This window comes from Myxine glutinosa, chromosome 10 (assembly GCF_964187855.1).
Source record: "Myxine glutinosa chromosome 10, kmMyxGlut1.1, whole genome shotgun sequence".
NCBI classification, from domain to species: Eukaryota; Metazoa; Chordata; class Myxini; order Myxiniformes; family Myxinidae; genus Myxine; species Myxine glutinosa.
The window spans coordinates 21,361,413-21,382,291 of record NC_136270.1 but is presented as its reverse complement, the minus strand read 5'-3'; the positions used below and the strand labels follow the sequence as shown (position 1 = coordinate 21,382,291).

At 43.9% G+C, this 20,879-nt stretch overlaps 1 protein-coding gene across 3 annotated transcripts in view; it reads left to right on the top strand.

Moving 5' to 3' along the window:
* The window catches only part of ABAT (4-aminobutyrate aminotransferase), a 48,874-nt gene extending 47,248 nt beyond the window's left edge, over nt 1-1,626 (top strand). For 2 of the 3 annotated variants that reach the window (XR_013624685.1, XM_068127276.2), the window contains exons 16-17: nt 390-522; nt 700-1,626. Coding sequence is in view for 2 of the 3 variants with exons in the window: in XM_068127276.2 (XP_067983377.2) it covers nt 390-511 (122 nt within the window). In the remaining variant the exon portion in view is untranslated. The remainder of the gene's footprint in view (nt 1-389; nt 523-699) is intronic. The other variant, XM_068127277.2, reaches the window with a different exon arrangement.
* The last annotated feature ends 19,253 nt before the right edge of the window (nt 1,627-20,879 follow it).

Here is a 20,879-nt window from a genome sequence, read left to right as displayed (position 1 = left end):
GGAAGGATGACAGGCTGAGTCAACCCCCCTGGTGTTAATTCAGCGATCGACCAGGATTCGAACCCAGGATCCCAAGCCGGCACCCTAACCGCTAAGCCAACACCAGTGTATGTAATAAAAAGATGGCTCTTATATGGTCATGAGTTCTGTGAATCTTATGTGGGATGCGAACACCTTCCACCCCATCCCCCCCTAAATTTTCCCATTCCCACCACAACAAGTCCACAGTCGTTTTGGGAATAGTTAACTGTGTACAGCACCCAAGTGTTTTTAAAGATCTAGAGGTCTTGCATAATAATATTGTCTGTATATGTAACCATCAGCATTTAGCTGGTCAAGGTGTGTTGATATCGTGTGTGTTTGTGTGTGTGTACGATCATGATGTCCAGGTGTGGTGTTGAGTGGTTGCGGGGAACGCTCGATTCGTTTTCGCCCGGCACTCATCTTCACAGAGCAGCATGCAAACATCTTCCTGGAGATTTTCGACTCTGTGCTGGCAGAGTGCAAGTGACCAACTTAACTGTGAGTAACCTTCCTTTGAGGCAAAACACCCGACAACCTTCAACATCAATGTCTAGATTCTTACCCTGTACCTGACTTGAGTGAACAAACTGCATTCCTATTTGGAAGTTGTGCTGAGATACCTCCAAGAGGGAGTTCAAATAGATTTTTCTCTGAACTTTAACAAAACATTTTCAGAGCCAAACCCACAACAAAACCCCAATGGCATCAAGAAACCCACCAACCACTGGGGAAATGATGCATCATTGGCTGGCAAGGACATAGAAAAGGATTAACATGTACCTGAGGGGAAAAACCTTTTCATTCCCCCTCGGTGGAAGCGGATGAAGAGCTGGATCGACACCTCCAGGCATCTGCACTGACCCACTTATTATAACATGATTATCATGCAGTTGTATACGCATTATGTGTTGTCACCCATGAGGTCAATAAGATGAGATTTAATTAAGCAAATCCTCATTTTTGATTTTTTCAAACAAGGCCAGGGTTGGAACCCTCATGAAGTCGTTCACCCTTTTGAAACTACATTTTCACTTTTTAACCAGCACACAGGTACAGGTAACCAGCACACAGGTACCATCAGGTAAATGGAAATGTTGATCTAAACAACGACCCTATTGGTATATGGCTTGTACGTGACGGTAACGTGGCATTGCTCCCCTCTACATATGAGCACTGCGTGTACCTTTTGTGCCATACCTGGTCCGCATTCTTAGCAGTATTAGTGTGGATTACGCCAGCTAAACCCCCTAATCATAAACTGTACTTCTTATAACATTGTGCAAATACTTTAATTACAAGATCATGACTGTGCTAAGCTGTGCTTCACATCGTTTTATTGCATTTGTGGCAGGATCATCTCTCAAAGCCTATTTTACTTGCCCAGGTGGCTTCATTATGGAATGGATCTCGACGGTTGTCCTCTCACACTAGGTACGAGTCATTTTGGGTTAAAGTTTAAGAACCTGGTTTTTTAGTGAACTGCTTTCCTGTAGCTCTCTTTATATGATTTGTTGTGTAACTTCATGTTGATGCTGTTCTGTTTGTAAGGCAACCAACCCACTACATACCCGTGTGAATTTTAATAAACATCCATGTACCGAGCTTAAACTTTGTAGTTGGTTTCTATTGAAGATTGTAAAAGCAAAATATTTAAACTTTGTTGAAGAAAAATAAACAATATCACTGACAAAAAATCTCCATTTGTTTCACACAATGGTGATGCAAGTTAATACTGTGAATAGTTGAGAATCTGTTTGAGCTTTGTGTTTTGCAGCTACCTTGAAAGCGTTCATAGAAGAGCAGGTTGGGACATGATTATACATTGGGGAGCAGGTATAGTCAGGTTCACTATTTGTTTCTTTCAAAATTTTTGGAGATTAGCAAAACTATACATTTTTGGAATATTCAGAGCATGAGGAATCCCAAAAATAATGTTGGCATTTGCGTAGACACCTTTGCGAAAATGACACTCAGGACAGTGATGATCTGTAAGAGCATATTCCTGAACGGTGTAGACCTAGTAGATCCTGTGTATAGGACTTATAGTTCAATCTGATACTAACAAGGCTGCTTTCTTGCTTTATAAAGCCATACCTATAACTTCAAAGGACCTGCAATATCATGTATTATGTAATACAGTTATATCACAAATATAAAATAAAATGGTTTTCAATTACCTTTGTTTGTTGCTTTTCTATAAACCTGAGCACTATTTTGAGGCCTTTATTGGATTCCTTGACCCAGAAAACATAGGATTAGCATATTTAATCAAGTCTCTAGGTTGACTAGAAGCCGAGATAGCGCAAAATATGTATTTTATGGCGACCATTTTGAAAATCCAAAATCTGTGTCTGTGCAAATGCCAACATTGATTTTCGGATTCTCCACGCTCTGATGAATCCAAAAATGTACAGGTTTGCTAATCCCAAAATTTTGAACGAAATTATATTTGTTAACATAGTGAACCTGACTATCTTCATCACTGTCCTGGTGTCATTTTTGCAAAGGTATCTACGCAAATGTAAACATTATTTTTCGGATTCCTCATGCTCTGAATATTCCAAAAATGTATAGTTTTGCTAATCTCTAAAAAAATTGAACGAAACTATATTTGTTAACAAAGTGAACCTGACTAGTAGGGAGGGGGAGGTATGAAGCCAGGTTTGTATATTAAATATGCACGGAGTCAATAAATGGTAAACTTTTAATCCTAGCTACTGTGTTTGCCGTTTGGCTAGTGGTTATGATACTTGACTTGGGGAATGGCATTCAAAGGCTGTGGATTACTACACGAAGGAAGGAGTATTAAGGGGATGCTGAAAACGAGGTCATCTAGGAATTAGGTCGCTATCTGCCAAAATGGATGAGGTGTGTGTATGTATTTGTGGGTTTGTGGGTTTCAGGAGGTGGAACGGAGTTCTCCCAGGACCCAAAGTATCCATCCCCACATCCCCACTATCCATAAGGGATTACGGTTCATGGACCAAACTGTTCAACTTTTTCAGAGTTTTGTTCCAAGGAATCTTTTCAGGATCGTCACCGAACCCCGGATTGCCTCCAGTTGTAGCTCATTTGTGGTAATATTCCCGGGGATGGTTTTAAAATCTCAGTGAAGTTCTTCTTCATCATTCCTGTTGCGTCCAATAATATCACTGGTACGTACAATTTCAATGCTCTTCAACTTCCAAGATCTCTTGACCTCATTTTTGAGGTCCTGGTATTTGGTCATTTTCTTCATTTCTGTGTTGTTTAGGCCAAAACCACTGGGTCCTGATATCTCAATCAGCAATATTGTCTTTTCCTTTTTGTTCCAGAGAACAATGTCCGGACGCAATGCTTTGTTTTCTATGTTCACGCTCGATGGAATCATCAGGTCATACGTGAGAATGACGTCTTCATTTTCAATGTTTGGTTCTTGTTTCCATGAGTTTTCTGGAACTGGGATGTTTAATTTTTTGCAGATTTGCCAAGAAATCACTTTGCATACTTTGTTGTGCATTGTGTGTAAATGATAATATAATAGTTTTTTGCATCCTGATAATAGTTTGTTCTGACAATAGTTTTTTGCATCCCGAGGGCAGATGACTAGTACTTTCTGTTTCTGTCTTGCAGAATCTGCACTTGTCCATCTGGCTCAGTCCCACCATCTTTTTAAATCCATTGGTGTAGTGTCCTTGATCTTGGGCATTTATTATGATTTGTTCACCATTCCAGTTTACCTGATCTCTTCTTAGCCATTCCAATTATCCTTCTTTGTCTCCTGTCTCGTTATAAGCTCCCTCCTGTCTTGGCAGGTATATTCTCAGGATGCACTGGTTTTTGTAAAACATTGTGTGGATGGTAAGGAGTTTCCTTGTTTTGATGTCTAACTTGTGGATTTCTGATTTGGCCCAGTTTAGTATTCTGCAGCTATAGTGGAACAGTGGTACTGCGATCTGGTTTATGGCTTTGATTTTGTTTCTTGGGGAGAGGTATGTTTTCAGGATCAGATTCGTTCTACGTAGGTATTCTTTCGCGATTGTTTTGCGCATTTGTTTGTGACATATTTGGTGGCTCTCTTCTACTACGAGGTATTTGTATAGAACCACCTTTAGAGGCCATTTTTCCCCACAGAGCAGGGGTTGGCCTTTTTCGGGCACTGTGGTCCCCTTTTTGAAGCAATGATTTACAGCCGGATGCTCTTCCTGCCACCAACCCTGTTAGTCGCCTCTTGCGACACACAGGGAATTACCAGCGAGCTGGTACTCAATTTGCCGACCTCGGAAGAATGACAGGCTGAGTCAACCCTCCTGGTGTTAATTCAGCGATCGACCGGGATTCAAACCCAGGATCCTAGGATCCCAAGCCAGCACCCTAACCACTAAGCCAATACCAGGCTTACTCCGAGGTATTTGTATGATACTTCATTTTCTAACTGCTGTGTTGTTTCAATGTCAATTTTTATGTTGTCTGTTTTTGTTGGTTTACCTTGTACAAATGTGCACTTGGCGCACTTCTCTAGTCCACATTCCATTTGAATGTTCTCGGAAAACCATAAACCATTTTACTAGTTTTAGTTGTTCTGTCAATTTTTTGTCATTTAGCGAGAAGAGCTTTAAATCATCCATGTATAGTAGATGTGTCACCTTTCCTATTTCTTTGGATGTTCGTCTATTGGTTGTTAGGGTGTATCCGTCTATTAATTACGTATTGCATACTATTAAAATGTACCTTTTAACTTATTAGACTGCTGCGACCCCTTCAACCTTTGAAGACCCTTTAAAATCCTTAAGACCCTGAAGACCAAAAAGTTCCCAAGGACCTAAAAGACCCAGTGGACCCAAAAGTCTCCAGGACCCAAAATTTCCTGAAGACCCAAAAGTCCCTGAGGACCCAAAAGACCCAAAAGAATGGGCCCCCATAGTAAAAAAAAAAAAAAAAAAACTAGTTGGTTCAGTAATGACCTGCGGCTGTTCTGGTCTATATGTGGTGCCAGCCTAAATTTTGTTGGAGACTGGTAATCTGGTTTACATGCAGGGTTCAAGATAAAACGTTTTGGAGGGCTATTTTGAAGTCTTCCCCCAAAAATAGCCCCTGTCAAAATAGCCCCTTTTAGGTTGAGGGAGGAGGGGGGGGGCATGGGGTGGTGCAGGTGGGGCTGCTTTGTATTGCTTTATTTTATTTGTATACTCGAGCACATTGGGCACTTTGGGGCCATTCAAAAATTACGTAACCAAGGCTGTGCCCATTATCCGTGAAGCGTAATATAGCCGTTTTTTTATCGAGCTGTCTTTTTCTGCACCTCAAAGGAAGATTATATTACTTAATGCTATATTTTCATTCTTCCAACACTTCAGAATAAGCATACTATCAGACAGGAGTGGTTTAACTATCGCAGAAGCCGCGGAAAAATGAAATGTAATGTGCGAGTAAGGGTTCACACCGATGAGTGCCTGAAAAGACGTGTACAGAGCAAGCGAGTAGAAGAAGCACATGAGTAGTGACAGAATGGAGAAATTTGAAAGAATTGGAATATGGAAAGTGAAAGACAGAAATGGAGGCATACCATCCACTCCAGATGGGCACACCATCAAGAGAGTAGGGAATTAGAAAAGATAGCAATTGTGAAGGAAAAAAATAAGATAAAGAGCTTGAGAATAGAGAAGATTGATTGATTGATTTTGTGCTCTGGCTGAAGGCAGGTCCTTGGCTGCTTGAAGAGGGTGATACTGGGTGGTTTGCCATTGCCGTTCCAGCAGTTAGTCAGGTGATGCTGGTAATCAAGAATTTGGAATTTGTTAATGGCGCCGATGATAACTCGCCTACTCTTGGCAAAGGGCACGGTGGGATCTTTAATATCCACCAACTAATGCTGGCAGACAGGACACCCGGATTAACGTCCATTGAGCGACAGTACAAATATTGATAAAGCACCCTGCCTGTGAAAAACCAGGATGGCAGTTTATAGCTGGGTCGGCATTCAAACTCAAGCTAAACAGCTTAGAGACGAGTGTGAGTACATCAAGGCTATCCTGCCAGCCTCAAATCATCGTGGACTAGAAGAGAGTGGTACAAGGGGTTGAAGGAGACTGGAAGTTGTCAGAAGCAGAACAGAAAAGTTCCGGGCGACCAATCACAAGTGCAGCAGACGTTGAACGAGTTTCGTGAATCATTTCAACAAAGTCACAGAAAATCAATCCGATGCGCATCCAGAGAACTGGGACTATCAACCACCACTGTACACATCACATTCGATCCTGGGTTGCATAAAAGACTGGAGCTTTATGTCTATAAAGTGCAGATTCTGCAGGAACTCAAGCCTACAGGAACCTAAACCAAATGAGGGAACCAAACGCAAGGCCTTGGAAATGCTCAGTCGCAGAGAGGATGACGAAGATTACCTGAAACGGTCATGTTCACAGACGAAGCTTGCTTTCAGGTATTGGGAAAGGTGAACCGGCACAATGTTAGGATCTGGGGCTCTGAAAACCCCCACGTGGTCATTGAACACATATGCAACAGTCCAAAGGTCAATGTGTGGTGTGACCTCCATGACCACTTGGTCAGTCCGTTTTTCTTTGCGGAGGATACAATGACCAACAATTTACATGCACATGTTGGAAGGATTTGCGTTTCCACAGATTGAAGACTTGCAACCCGATATCATTTTTCAACAAGACGCCCTACATCCTCATTGGGCCTTAGTCGTTCTAGCCGCCCTGAATGAAAAATTTCCAGGTCGCTGGATTGGCCAAGACGGACCAACCGCCTGGCCCCCACGATCACCAGACATAACCCCCTAATTATTTTTTTTCTGTGGTGGTTTTGTCAAAGATGCTGCCTACAACACCACGGTGGCAAACCTATAGGATCTTCATTCTCGGATCCCAGCTGCATGTGCACTGGTGGAAGCAAACGTGTTGATCCAAACATGGCAAGAACTCGTGTACACTCTTGATGTCCTGCGCACGACAAACGGAGCTCACATTGAAGTGTATTGATGGTGTGCACAAAAGTTTGAGTTTCTGTATGTATTTTTTATTTTTTTGTATACATAATCGAGGCTCGTGAAAGAGCTAACATTTTTCACACAAACAAATCAAACAGACAAACAACCAAAGCATATAAAAAGGGGAGCGGTAGACAAGATGGGGAGAGAAGGGGAAGCACATAACACAACATTTGTGAGGGACATCGGGAATGTGTGGGAGGGAGAGGGCTTGGGGAGAGGCGGCGTGGGAATGGGGGGGGGGGGGAGAGGCGGCGTGGGAATGGGGGGGGGGGGGGAGTGGGAGAAGTATAAATACAAGGACACCAAGGACTTCCAGGAAAGAAGTTGGTATTTCAAAAAAGAGGATTTGGGGTGAAATTAGTGGGGGTAGAAAAGATCAAGGTTTTGGATGGGGGAAGATAAGAGATGGTGGTGAACAGCTGTTTTCAAGACCTGGAGGGAGGAGTGGGATTGAAGGGCGTGAGGGAGTTTGTTCCAGAGGCGGGAGAAAAGAGGAATGAAAGAGTGAAGGTGAGAAGAGAGTCTTGCTTTTGGCAGTTTAACCATAAGAGGGTTGCAGGCAGATCTTGTGCGACCTTTAGGAATATTTGGGGGACAGAGCCCAGAGAGAGCTGGAGGAGCAAGGCCGGAGAGGAGTCGGTAGAAGACAGAAAGACCACCAACCTGCCTGCGGTGAGTAAGTGAAAGGCCCTCGGAGGTAGCTTCATCACGGGAGATTCCAATGATTCTGAACTCTTTGGTTTCAACAGCATGAAGACGAGGTAGGTGTCAGGCAGGAGCACCAGCCCAGAGGGGAGAGCAGTATTCCATTGAGCTGCGGATGAAAGCCTTGTATGTGGTGAGGAGCTCAGGTGTGCCAAGGAAGGACTTCGCACGACGGAGGATGCCCAGTCGGCGACTGGCTTTGGAGGCCATATTTGAAATGTGGTTTTCCCAGGAAAGATCATGGCAGATAGTGAGACCCAAAAGCTTGAGTGACAGAACTTCTTGGAGAGGATTATTCAGAAAGTGGATGGGAGGGTTGTCCAGTCGGTCTTTTCAGAGAGACATCGTAAGAGTGTGAGATTTGTCAGGATTGAAAGACATGTTCCACCTGTTTGCCCAGTCAGTGATTTTGTCCAGGTCTGCAGAGAGTGAGGAGGCTGCAGACTGCCGATCTGAGGGATGAGGAATGGAGCGGCGGAGAGTGGAGTCATCAGCAAAGAGATAGAGAGGATTTTCAAGAGAGTCGGAGAGATCATTGATGAAGACCAGAAAAAGCACAGGGCCCAGAACACTGCCTTGGGGAACTCCAGCCTGAACAGGAAGAGGAGATGAGAGAACCCCATTCAAGGCCACACGTTGACTACGACTAGAGAGGAAGTCCACCAGCCATGCGTGGAGATTTCCATGGATACCAAAGGAGGAGCGTTTGGTGAGCAGAGCGGGGTGCCAGACCATATCGAAGGCATGTGATATGTCGAGGGAGACAACTACAGACTTGGCATATAATATGGAATTATTTTTTTTGTGGGGGTGAACTTACTTTTCAAGATGAATTTGAACCAAAAGTTCATTGGAATTATGTTGAAATTATTCTAGATTTTGTTAATGTGACCTTGAAAACAAACAAAAACAACATTTGACATTTCGAAGCAAATAAATTGATCCTTGAAAGTGATGTAAACTGATATCAAACTCAATAAACGGACAGTACTGTGTTAAACTTCTGTACGTTTTCCAGAAGTATCTCTTGATTTTGCACATTAGCCAAATTTTTTTTAACAAAAACGAAAGTTAAATTACGACTGGGATTACAGACAATAAAATTACAGCTCAGTACTTCGTGTAACCTCCACGAATATTCAGTAGAGCACGTACGTCGTACACGTTGAGGCATGCTGTTCACGAGATTTGCCAAGGTTTGGACATGAATCGCTTGCCATGCAGTGACAATAGGCTGCTGCAATTCACGCACAGAGGTAGGCTGCTGGTCCAAGTTGTCGATTTGACGCGTTAATTCTGCCCACAAGTTCTCTATCGGATTCATATCCAGGGACATGGCAGGCCACTCCATATGCTCTACACCACGGTCAGCAAGAAAGTGTTGGATTATGCGAGCACGATGAGGCCGTGCATTGTCATCTTGGAAGACAATGTTTCCTCGAAAGGCTGCACGAGCAAATGGAAGCAATGTTTCTTCTAGAATGGCCCTGTACTTGAACTGGTTCAGGTTTCCATTCAGAACAACCAGGTCAGTTTTTCCCCCTGCATGAAAAGCAGCCCAAACGGTCACCACACCACCTCCAGCTTGGACTCTTGGCACTATACAATCTTCGTTGTAGGCTTCATGCACTTGTGTGCGCACCCGGACGTGGCCAACTTGACGATAGACCAGAAATCTAGACTCGTCACTGAAGATCACGTGATTCCAGTGTCCTGGCTGCCATTGACGGTGCTCTCTGGCACACTGCAATTGGCGCTGGCGCTGTTGTCTGGTCAGGTGTGGCTTTCTCAGGGGACGCCTGGCACGATAGCCTGCTTGAACCAGTCGTTGGTTGACTAGCCTTCTGGATACAGGCACATTTGTCAGTTGCTGCCACTCAGCCCTAAGCCGATTAGCTGACTTGGTAGGGCCATTGCGGACTAACCGGTGCAGCTGGCGATCATCCCTCCTTGTGGTTCTGCGGGGACGTCCTGGCCTCAGTATTGGAGAAGGGACACCCCTCTGAGCATTTCGTTTCAGGATCTTTGACACCTGACCTTGAGTGATGCCATACTGCCGAGCAATAGCACGCTGTTTCATGCCGGAATTTCGTAAAGCCACCACTCCATGACAAACAGCATTGTCGAGTTGACGGACCATCTCCAGAGAAAGTGGCAATAACTTTTGTAGATGGGCAGCAGTTGTTTTCCACTAATACAGAACGCAACAACCATTATATACCCGATTGTGAAGCCAATCGTCAAATGTACCTGGCCGTACATTTTGTCACGCCACCTGTGATATAATCCTGATATTGACTTCTTGCTGCGACAGACAATCATTGACATGGTTCTTTCAAGAAAGAAATCACCGAAGCGTAAAATAAACTCACCAGATTGATATAATGAGTCAGAAAGTAAACCCAAGTCAAGAAAAAAAAAATATTCCATATTAAATGCCAAGTCTGTAATTTCCTGTTTGGCATTGAGGACCTCCATCCATTGTTGAGACAGCAGAAGCAGCATGTCCAGAGTAGAGTGACCTGGTCTGAAACCAAATTGATGATAAGAGATCAAGCCATTGGAGAAGAGGAAAGATTTCATATCTGAAGCAATGATGGATTCCATGACTTTGCTGATAATTGGGAGAAGGCTGATTGGTCTGTAGTTGCTAGGATATGTTTTTGCACATTTTTTGTGTAAAGCGGTGATGTTGGCTGATTTCCAAGCAGATGGCAGCTGACCTTGAGCAAAAGAGAGGGTGAAGAGAACAGAGAGAGGGAGTGAAAGAGCGGAAGAATAGGATTTTAGGACCCGTGGGCTGATGCCATCAGGTCCAGTTGCAGAATCAGAGTCGAGGGTTGACAGAAACTTTTCCACCTTGTCAGGAGGAAAGGGCACAGAGTCCAGGAGCAGCTGGGTACGACTGGGTACGGTGGGTACAGAGAGGGATGGGTTTGGGACACAAGATTTAGAGGCAAACACAGAGTTGAGGCATTCAGCTTTTTCACGTGCGGAGTCAGCTGTGTAGCCGTTTGAGGTAAGGGAGGGGATTGAGGGGGAACAAACACCAGAAACAGATTTGACCAGACGCCACCAGGATTTGGAAGAGGGAGACAGATAAGAGAGTTCGGTCTTGAGAACGGAGAGATATTGTTTCCTGGCTCTCCTGAGGGTGGACACACACTTGTTTCGGGCTTTGTGAAAGGAAATGAGATTTCCTTCCGTTGGATTTGCTTTCCAGGAGACGAAGGCAAGTTGTTTCTGGGAAAAATATAAACCAAAGAGTTTCGTTGTATCATTTGTGGTTCGAAATATATTAACAACCAAAGTTGTCTGGGCAGTTTTGGAACACCCTGTACGATTACATGGCAAACAATATGATTATACCGTACACGCATGGACTACAACTGACCCAGCACAGAAACGACCCTGAAGATCAGAAGAATAACTTTATTTTCCCAAAAAATTTCTTTCTGCCACCTGCAGGGAATGTATACATCTTTAAATCCTTCTCTGTTCAAATGGTGCATCCAATGCCAATGGCACAGCAATCTGTTATTGCAAAAGAATGATGAGCTATCGACTATCTGTTTATTCAATGAATGTTCGATGGAAACAAAATGGCGCCTATGACCAGAAATTGCTGGGACGTGCCATGGCACTACTCCCAGTACTGTATATAGGAACTGCCCAATGGAGAATGGCCTGTGCACCGTTTGTGTATTTTTCATGCACGTGTGAACTTGTAAACAATATAGTGTATCTGTTATGGTGTAAAAGCCTGGTGTTGGCTTTGCGGTTAGGGTGCTGGCTTGGGATCCTCAGATCCTGAGTTCGAATCCCGGTCAATCGCTGAATTAACACCAGGGGGGTTGACTCAGCCTGTCATCCTTCCGAGGTCGGAAAATTGAGTACCAGTTCACTGGTAATTACCTGTGTGTCGCAAGAGGTGACTAACAGGGTTGGTGGCAGGAAGGGCATCCGGCCATAAAACATCGCTTAAAAAAAAGGGGACCACGGTGCCCAAAAAAGGACAACCCCTGCTATGTGGGGAAAAATGGCCCTCTAAAGGTGGTTCTTGTTATGGTGTAAAAACCGACTCTAACAACTTCAGTTAAAAGAGCTCAAGAGGACATTTATTGTGTCTCGCACATGCTTGTCCAACATGGCGTCTCACTTCCTGTCGTCAAGTGCCCACGTACTGGTGGCTATGCAGCAAACAATCCACACGAACACGTCGTCAATTCAAATAAAAGTACATACCATTGCATGCACAGAGTTCAGGTGGACAAGAAGGTTACAAAGTCCCGCAGGTAGCCTGGACGCTGTCGAACCCAAGCGGGCCATGCTGCATGCATCAATGTTTACAATAAACTAACGAAGAAGATGGCGGCGTGTCCAGAAGTAATTTTCTAACTGTCAAACATTGTAAACTATTGACAAAAGTCAGTGGTGGCATCACTGCGCAGCATCTGCAGACAGCTGTGTCCACTTTGGACATCAAGGGGCAGCCGTTATGATACCGACGACCTGGCCGGTCTGCTGCTCCTATGTGCATCAGACTTCACGTTGCATTTACTGCACCTGCAGCCAACAATGCTCATAGGAATAGATAGTGGGAGAGGGATAGCAGACACCTCTATCACGTTATTCGCTTATCAGTGCAGGTTTTTCCCTTCATTGGCATGAACTCACCTGCTCACCACCTAGGTCTTGCGGCGAGGGAGGAGTGATGTCGGGGATAGGCAGAGGATGCGTCAAAAGCGACGACTCACACCATCATCATTTTAAACAAAATGTAACTTTTTTTACTGGAATTCTCTGAGATTAATTGTTAAAAAAAATTGTATACCAAGTCGAGGCTCATATACATATGCTAATATACATAAATAGATAATATACATAATCTATATATATAAACGCGAGTTGTCTGTGTGTGTGTCCGCGTTTTATTCAGATGGCTGAACGGATCTTCATCAAACTTTGAGGTTCATCAGTGAGTGCCTGAGAGTGTTTTAGGCCAAATATATATATATATACGTATATATATATATATATATATATATATATATATATATATATATATATATATATATATCGCTCGATAGTGCCGAAGCCTTTTTATATTTATGAAAGTTATATACAAGTACACATTCACATAAATAAATACAAAACAATTACCATACATTTGAATACAAATAAATCAAACAATTCCGGAAGTGTACGAATTTGGTCGTACGGCTTCTTCTTCTTCCTGATCGGCATCACACAACTCAGAAACGTGAGCCACTCCCCTTCCTCTCCTGCCTCCCCCCATTCCCCTCCCCTCCCCTAATAACACCAATCAGCAACTACCTAATCCTGTCTAGCCTGGGTTTGAATCCTGTCTAGCCTGGGTTCCAACCCCATCTAGCCTGGGTTTGAATCCTGTCTAGCCTGGGTTCCAATCCTGTCTAGCCTGGGTTCCAATCCTGTCTAGCCTGGGTTTGAATCCCATCTAGCCTGGGTTTGAATCCTGTCTAGCCTGGGTTCCAATCCCGTCTAGTCTGGGTTCCAATCCTGTCTAGCCTGGGTTCCAATCCCGTCTAGTCTGGGTTTGAAACCTGTCTCGCCTGGGTTCGAATCTTGTCTAGTCTGGGTTTGAATCCTGTCTAGCCTGGGTTTGAATCCTGTCTAGCCTGGGTTTGAATCCTGTCTAGCCTGGGTTCCAATCCTGTCTAGCCTGGGTTTGAATCCCGTCTAGCCTGGGTTTGAATCCTGTCTAGCCTGGGTTTGAATCCTGTCTAGCTTGGGTTCCAATCCTGTCTAGCCTGGGTTTGAATCCCATCTAGCCTGGGTTTGAATCCTATCTAGCCTGGGTTCCAATCCCGTCTAGCCTGGGTTTGAATCCCGTCTAGTCTGGGTTTGAATCCTGTCTAGCCTGGGTTTGAATCCCGTCTAGTCTGGGTTCCAATCCTGTCTAGCCTGGGTTCCAATCCCGTCTAGTCTGGGTTTGAAACCTGTCTCGCCTGGGTTCGAATCTTGTCTAGTCTGGGTTTGAATCCCATCTGGTCAGGGTTCCAATCCCGTCTAGTCTGGGTTAGAATCCTGTCTAGCCTGGGTTTGAATCCTGTCTAGCCTGGGTTCCAATCCTGTCTAGCCTGGGTTTGAATCCCATCTAGCCTGGGTTTGAATCCTATCTAGCCTGGGTTCCAATCCCGTCTAGCCTGGGTTTGAATCCCGTCTAGTCTGGGTTTGAATCCTGTCTAGCCTGGGTTTGAATCCCGTCTAGTCTGGGTTCCAATCCTGTCTAGCCTGGGTTCCAATCCCGTCTAGTCTGGGTTTGAAACCTGTCTCGCCTGGGTTCGAATCTTGTCTAGTCTGGGTTTGAATCCCATCTGGTCAGGGTTCCAATCCCGTCTAGTCTGGGTTAGAATCCTGTCTAGCCTGGGTTTGAATCCTGTCTAGCCTGGGTTCCAATCCTGTCTAGCCTGGGTTTGAATCCCATCTAGCCTGGGTTTGAATCCTGTCTAGCCTGGGTTCCAATCCTGTCTAGCCAGGGTTCCAATCCCGTCTAGTCTGGGTTCCAATCCTGTCTAGCCTGGATTCCAATCCCGTCTAGTCTGGGTTTGAAACCTGTCTCGCCTGGGTTCGAATCTTGTCTAGTCTGGGTTTGAATCCCATCTGGTCAGGGTTCCAATCCCGTCTAGTCTGGGTTCGAATCCTGTCTAGCCTGCGACCCGACCAAGATTGTAGCCGAGGAACGGAACTGCTTCGGCAGCACCAACGCTCTGCATAGAGCATGGTACATGATGATGAATGCAAGATGACATCACCGCCATACGCACTTAGTATGACAGTGACTTGTGGCATGCCATCATTGTGATGGATTGTAACCTGCGATGCAATTGTAGTTATACTGATCGAGCCTCGGGCTTGTCAGCTTAGAAAAGAACAAAGCTGTGAATCGAGCAAAAGTAGTATTTGTTTATTTTTTGGAGGAGGTGCAATGCCAGCTTTGAGGAAGGACGTCAATTTGTACATAGGATTGTTCACAAAATAAGAACCTTCCTGATTGCGCTCAACAATGGCATATTGTTGATCCTTCGATGCGAAGCTTGAGCTCAATTTGTCTTTCGGTAGCATGAAGACACCATTACAGGACATGATCTTTTTTTTGTATACAAGATCGAGGCTCGTGTTAGAGCTAACATTAATGACAAAAAAAAAAAACGGACAAATAAGGCAAATAATAAAGGGAGCGGGAGCCAAGATGGGGAGAGAGAGGGAAGCACACAAGTACAACATTTGAGAGCAGGGACATCGGGAGATCTGTGGGAGGGAGAGGGCTTGGGGGAATGGGAGGGAGAGGTTAAACACACATGAACACAGCTGGGACTTCCAGGAAAGATGTCGGTATTTCAGAACAAGGGGATCTGGGGTGAATTAACAGGGGTAGAAAAGATCAAGGTTTTGGATGGGGGAAGATAAGAGATGGTGAACAGCTGTTTTAACCCTCTGGAGTCTACTATTATTATTATATACTAGGGCATGCCCGTACTATATCTATATCTAAAATTATATCCCCCCCCGCCCCCTCTATTTACATGAAATGGTTTGGTCCAAAGCGAACGGCTTGCGAGTGGTGACAATCCCCCCCCTCTATTTACATGCAATGGTTTGGTCCAAAGCGAACGGCTTCCGGAGTTTGGTAAAGAAATCGCCATCGCGTGCACAAACGCACAGGAAAGCGAATGAATCGCAAATTCGTTTTTATTAGTTGTAAAACATAGTTTAACGCCAACATAGTTTGCAAACGTGAAATAAATGAATACGCTCTCAAATGTGCCATCCGAGGCAGAGTGTGCCCGCCACGTTCGGCACACGCGATCGTTCGCTGCTCTCTGATTGGTTGAATCGTTTTTTGGACATAGCCCGGTAAGTAATTGTCCGATTAATATGAAACCTTGAAAAGGCACATCCTCGGGTCCCCAGCAATATACCTGGCAAGTTAAAAGTATATCGGACCCGTGGTTGTCGAGAAACAGCGGTCACAGACAAACAAACGTACAGACAGACAGACAGAGATTACTGGAATTATAGATAGATTATGCACATCGAATCCAGGAGGCGGTAATTGCGCGGTAAATTTGAATGCGGTTAGAGCCGATAAATTCGGCTTGTCGACATTTCGGCGCATGCGTGAAGCCGATAGGATCGGCTTGTAGACTCCAGAGAGTTAAAGACCTGGAGGGAGTGGGATTGAAGAGAGTGAGGGAGTTTGTTCCAGAGGCGGAAGAAAAGAGGAGTGAAGGTGAGCAGAGAGTCTTGATTTTGGCAGTTTCACCAGAAGAGGGTTGCTGGCAGATCTTGTGCGACCTGTACGAATATTTGGGGGATAGAGCACAGACAGAGCTGGGGGGGTGGGGGGGGGGGGGGCTAGGCCAGAGAGGAGTCGGGTGAGAGACCACCAACCTGCCTGCGGTGAGCGAGTGAAAGGCCCTCGGAGTTAGCTTCATCGGCTACACCATTGTTAGACAATCAGTCTTGTTTTTCCCCCACAAAGCCACATTTGGTTTTATTCCAAAATAGTTTGTCTTCCGCAACATTGCTTGTCGAGAAATTGGCTTGGACGCCCAAAATAAAAAAGTATGAACAGCAGAGGAAGTATTCGATGAAAGCAAAATAATTTGTACGATCCTGCTCTTTGTTTGCCCAAATCAGTCAAACTTTGTACAAAACAAACTATTTTGGAACAAAACCAAATATGCAAATGTGGCTTTGTGGGGGAAAAACAAGACTGATAGTTTAACAATGGTGTATCTGGGCTTGGGCCTCAGCTGTGATCTCTGATTGGTGGACGTTTGTGACGGACATACATATATACACCGGATGGACAGACATCGTAATGTCTCACCGTTTTTTCTGACCAATTTATCCCTCGATCCCACTCAATAAATTTCATACTGATCAGATCAAGCGTTCTACTTGTCGATTTATGACATCATCATGAACATATGTTGTTCTCAGCGGTTTCGGAGATATATAGTTGCAAAAGCTTTCGGTTGTTCCAAGATGGTGCCCATACCAGGTGACCGATGACGTCATAATTATCATAGAAAAATTCTTCAAGAGGAGCCGCTCATACAGTGGCAGAGAAAACTGAGAAAACGTTTTTAAAGGGAATAAACCCGCAAAATGCCGGTGGAAGGGATATACATACATACACCGGACGGACAGACAAACTCTGTTCCAGACAGCATTGCCCTACAGGCTACGCCGCATACATACATTGCCCTACAGGCTATACATACATACATACACCGGACGGACAGACAAACTCTGTTCCAGACAGCATTGCCCTACAGGCTACGCCGCATACATACATTGCCCTACAGGCTATACATACATACACCGGACGGACAGACAAACTCTGTTCCAGACAGCATTGCCCTACAGGCTACGCCGAAAAAACATCAGCATTGGGTCCTTCTGCGAGTGCATCGCCATTTTACAAGGCGCGTACAAAACGTTCTCGGGATGGGATATTATTCCAGGGTCAGGCAGTTATATTCCGGATATTCCATTCACAAGTTCTTGATGCAGTTATGTGAGTGACTGTCATGGAGTTCCATAAACAGAGTATTCATTGTCGCCATATAACCATTGTTTGTTGCTCGTTATAAACGTGTATATGCATGCTTGTTATATGCAGAGTCTGATTCATTACTTGGCAAAATGTTTTGTTTTTTTCTGCAAGTGTGTTGATCACTCCGGGTTGTGTGCGTTTGTCTGTCCGCTCACTTATACTTGCCTACAGGTTACAGTTTTAAACCGATCTTCACGAAACGTCACCAAATGGTAGAGTTCGTGGTCCGACAAAATCCTATATATTTTTGGTCAAAAGGTCAACATAGGCCAAAGGTCAACCACTTTTTTTTCAAATTTCTAAAATCCTCAATTTTCATCTGATTGACTTGAAATTTGAAAAGGATCAACATAACGGCTAACTGAATTCAACCACCAACTATTTTTGAGATCAGCATAGGCCAAAGGTCAACAACAATTTCATATTTCTAAAATCCTCAATTTTCATCCGATTGACTTGGAATTTGAATGTGATTTTCATATCGGCTACCTCAGCTTACTGAATTCAACCACCAACAATTTTTGAGATCGGCATAGGCCAAAGGTCAACAACAATTTCATATTTCTAAAATCCTCAATTTTCATCCGATTGACTTGGAATTTGAATGTGATTTTCATATCGGCTACCTCAGCTTACTGAATTCAACCACCAACAATTTTTGAGATCGGCATAGGCCAAAGGGTCAACAATAATTTCAAATTTCTAAAATCCTTAATTTTCATCTGATTCACTTGAAATTTGAATGGGATTTACATATCAGCAAACTGAATTCAAACACCAACTATTTTTGAGATCAACATAGGTCATAAGGTCAACCACTATTTTCAAATTTCTAAAATCCTCAATTTTCATCCGATTGACTTGAAATTTGAAAAGGATTTTCATATCAGTTTACTGAAACCAACCACCAACTATTTTTGAGGTCAACATAGGCCAGATTTCTAAAATTGTCAATTTTAAACCGATTAACTTAAACTTTGAAGACGATTTGCATATCTGGTCACTGAATTCAACCACTAATTATTTTTGAGGTCAAAAGGATGCTCTACTGAGTGCCATGCTACTTTGTTCTGTTTTGCCAAGTGTCACTCTAAGAGTGATTTTTCATTTCTTTGTTTGTCGTTCCACAGTTTAATCTAAAAGTTGGCTACATTGTAAACTGATGGATCTTACTAAAAATGAGCAATGAAGTGTGCAAAGGTGCTCTCTCCAAATAAATCTCCAAACACGTGGTGCCTGTGTGCAGCAAAATGCAACCTCATGTTCTACAGTCATGGGAGACTGACTTTAAACATGGATGCAAGTCCCTTAGAAGATGACTTTAGGTGAGAACAGCTGCCGGTTGCCGAGGTTAACCATGGATCGTTAATCGTGACTTGCAAACCATTGCCAGGGTCGAGACATTAATTATGGAGTGTCACTATGCTGTGAAGGTCACCAAAATGTCCACAGAAGTTGGAATTTCGAAAGGCAGAACTTTCAACATCGTCTAATGGACTCCAATGACTATTACCTATCCCTACAATGACTCCGCTCATCCCTCTCCTCCACGGCTGCAGAAACCCTCATCCACGCCTTCATCACCTCCCGTCTGGACTACTGCAATAGCCTCCTCTATGGTTCACCCTCAACAATCACCAATAAACTCCAATATATTCAGAACTCCGCTGCCCGTCTACTCACCCATTCCCGGACCCGTGACCACATCACCCCCGTCCTTTACAAGCTTCACTGGCTCCCCATCTCCCAGAGAATCCAGTACAAAATCCTCCTCTTGACCTACAAAGCCCTCCATAACCTGGCCCCATCCTACCTGGCTGACCTCCTCTCCAGACACACTCCCACCCGCAACCTCCGCTCTGCTGGTACCAACCTCCTGACCCCCCCCCCCCCATCCGGACCAAATTCAGATCCTGGGGGGACAGGGCCTTCTCCATCGCTGCTCCCACCCTCTGGAACTCACTACCTCACACCATCAGAGACTCCTCCTCACTCACCACATTCAAAACATCACTCAAGACCCACCTGTTCAGCACTGCATTCAACATTCAACCCACAGCATTTAACCCCTGACTATCACTTCTCCTTCTCCCTCCTTTTGCTTTAAATATTTCCCTATTGATTCTTGTCTTTTTGCAATTGTTGTTTTCATGTTTTGTTATGCATTGTGTTTTGCACTCTGTCAAAGCGCCTTTGGGCTTCATGAAAAGCGCTATACAAAATAAATGAATTATTATTACATTTGAAGTGTTACCTGCATGGTCACTCATGAGGAAATGAGTGGAGCAATGTAGACATGTCTGAAGGACCAATCTGAAAACTTGTACTGTATTTTATTGGAATAGATTATTTGAAGGATAAATGGAGCAGATACATGGAAGTCAAGGGGGATACAACTGTTTTGAAAAATGAAAGTTGGTACGTTTTGGATTACTGTATAATCTGTATGATTATTATTATTATTATATTATTATTATTATATTGATTTATTGATATTATATTCATATTATTATAATATTATATTATTATATCATATTATATTGATTATATTATTATTATTTTATGATTATTTTGATTACTGTATTTTGGATTACTGTTGTTTTGGATTACTGTATAGTATGCATCTTGTTCCTAGAATATATTGAATGCCCATCATAATGACATTTGCTAACAAGTCCAGGCCAGGACCCTCAGCTAGCATCGACACGTTAACTGGAGAGTAGACCACTTACATTTAGGCCTTTATATATTTTTTCGAATACTGATTCACTGGAAGGTACACTACATGGTCAAATGCATGTGGACGCCCGAACATCGAACATCTTATTCCAAAATCATGGGCATTCATATGGAGTTGGTCCCCCCCCCCCTTTGCAGCTATAACAGCCTCCACTCTTCTGGGAAGGCTTTCCACTAGATATTGGCACATTATTGTAGGGATTTGCTTACATTCAGCCACAACAGCATTAGTGAGGTTGGGCGCTGATGTCGGGCGATTTGGCCTGGCTCGCAGTCGGCGTTCCAATCCATCCCAAAGGTGTTTGATGGGGTTGAGGTCAGGGCTCTGTGCAGGCCAGTCAAGTGCTTCCACACCGATCTCGACAAACCATTTCTGTATGGACCTCGCTTTGTGCATGGGGCCATTGTCATGCTGAAGCAGGAAAGGGCCTTCCCCAAACTGTTGCCACCAAGTTGGAAGCACACAATCGTCTAGAACAGTGGTTCTTAACCTTTTTAAGTGCCTGTACCCCTTGAGTTTTCAGAATATTTTCCCGTACCCCCTGTCAAAAATGACTTAAAACTACAACAATCTATATATATATAACACAGTTTGTGTGTGTGTGTGTGTGTGTGTAATGTTAACGATAGACTCCTAAACGGAGAGGCTCACGTACTTGATATTTGGCACAAACATGGCCATTGAGCCTGGGAAGAACATGGCCGACCTAATAATTTATTTCATAATATTTTTTTACCATATTTTTACCTCAGCGCATTTCAGCGAGGAATATTATGAGCGGAATGGCAGAGCAGCGCGCTGATTCGCTC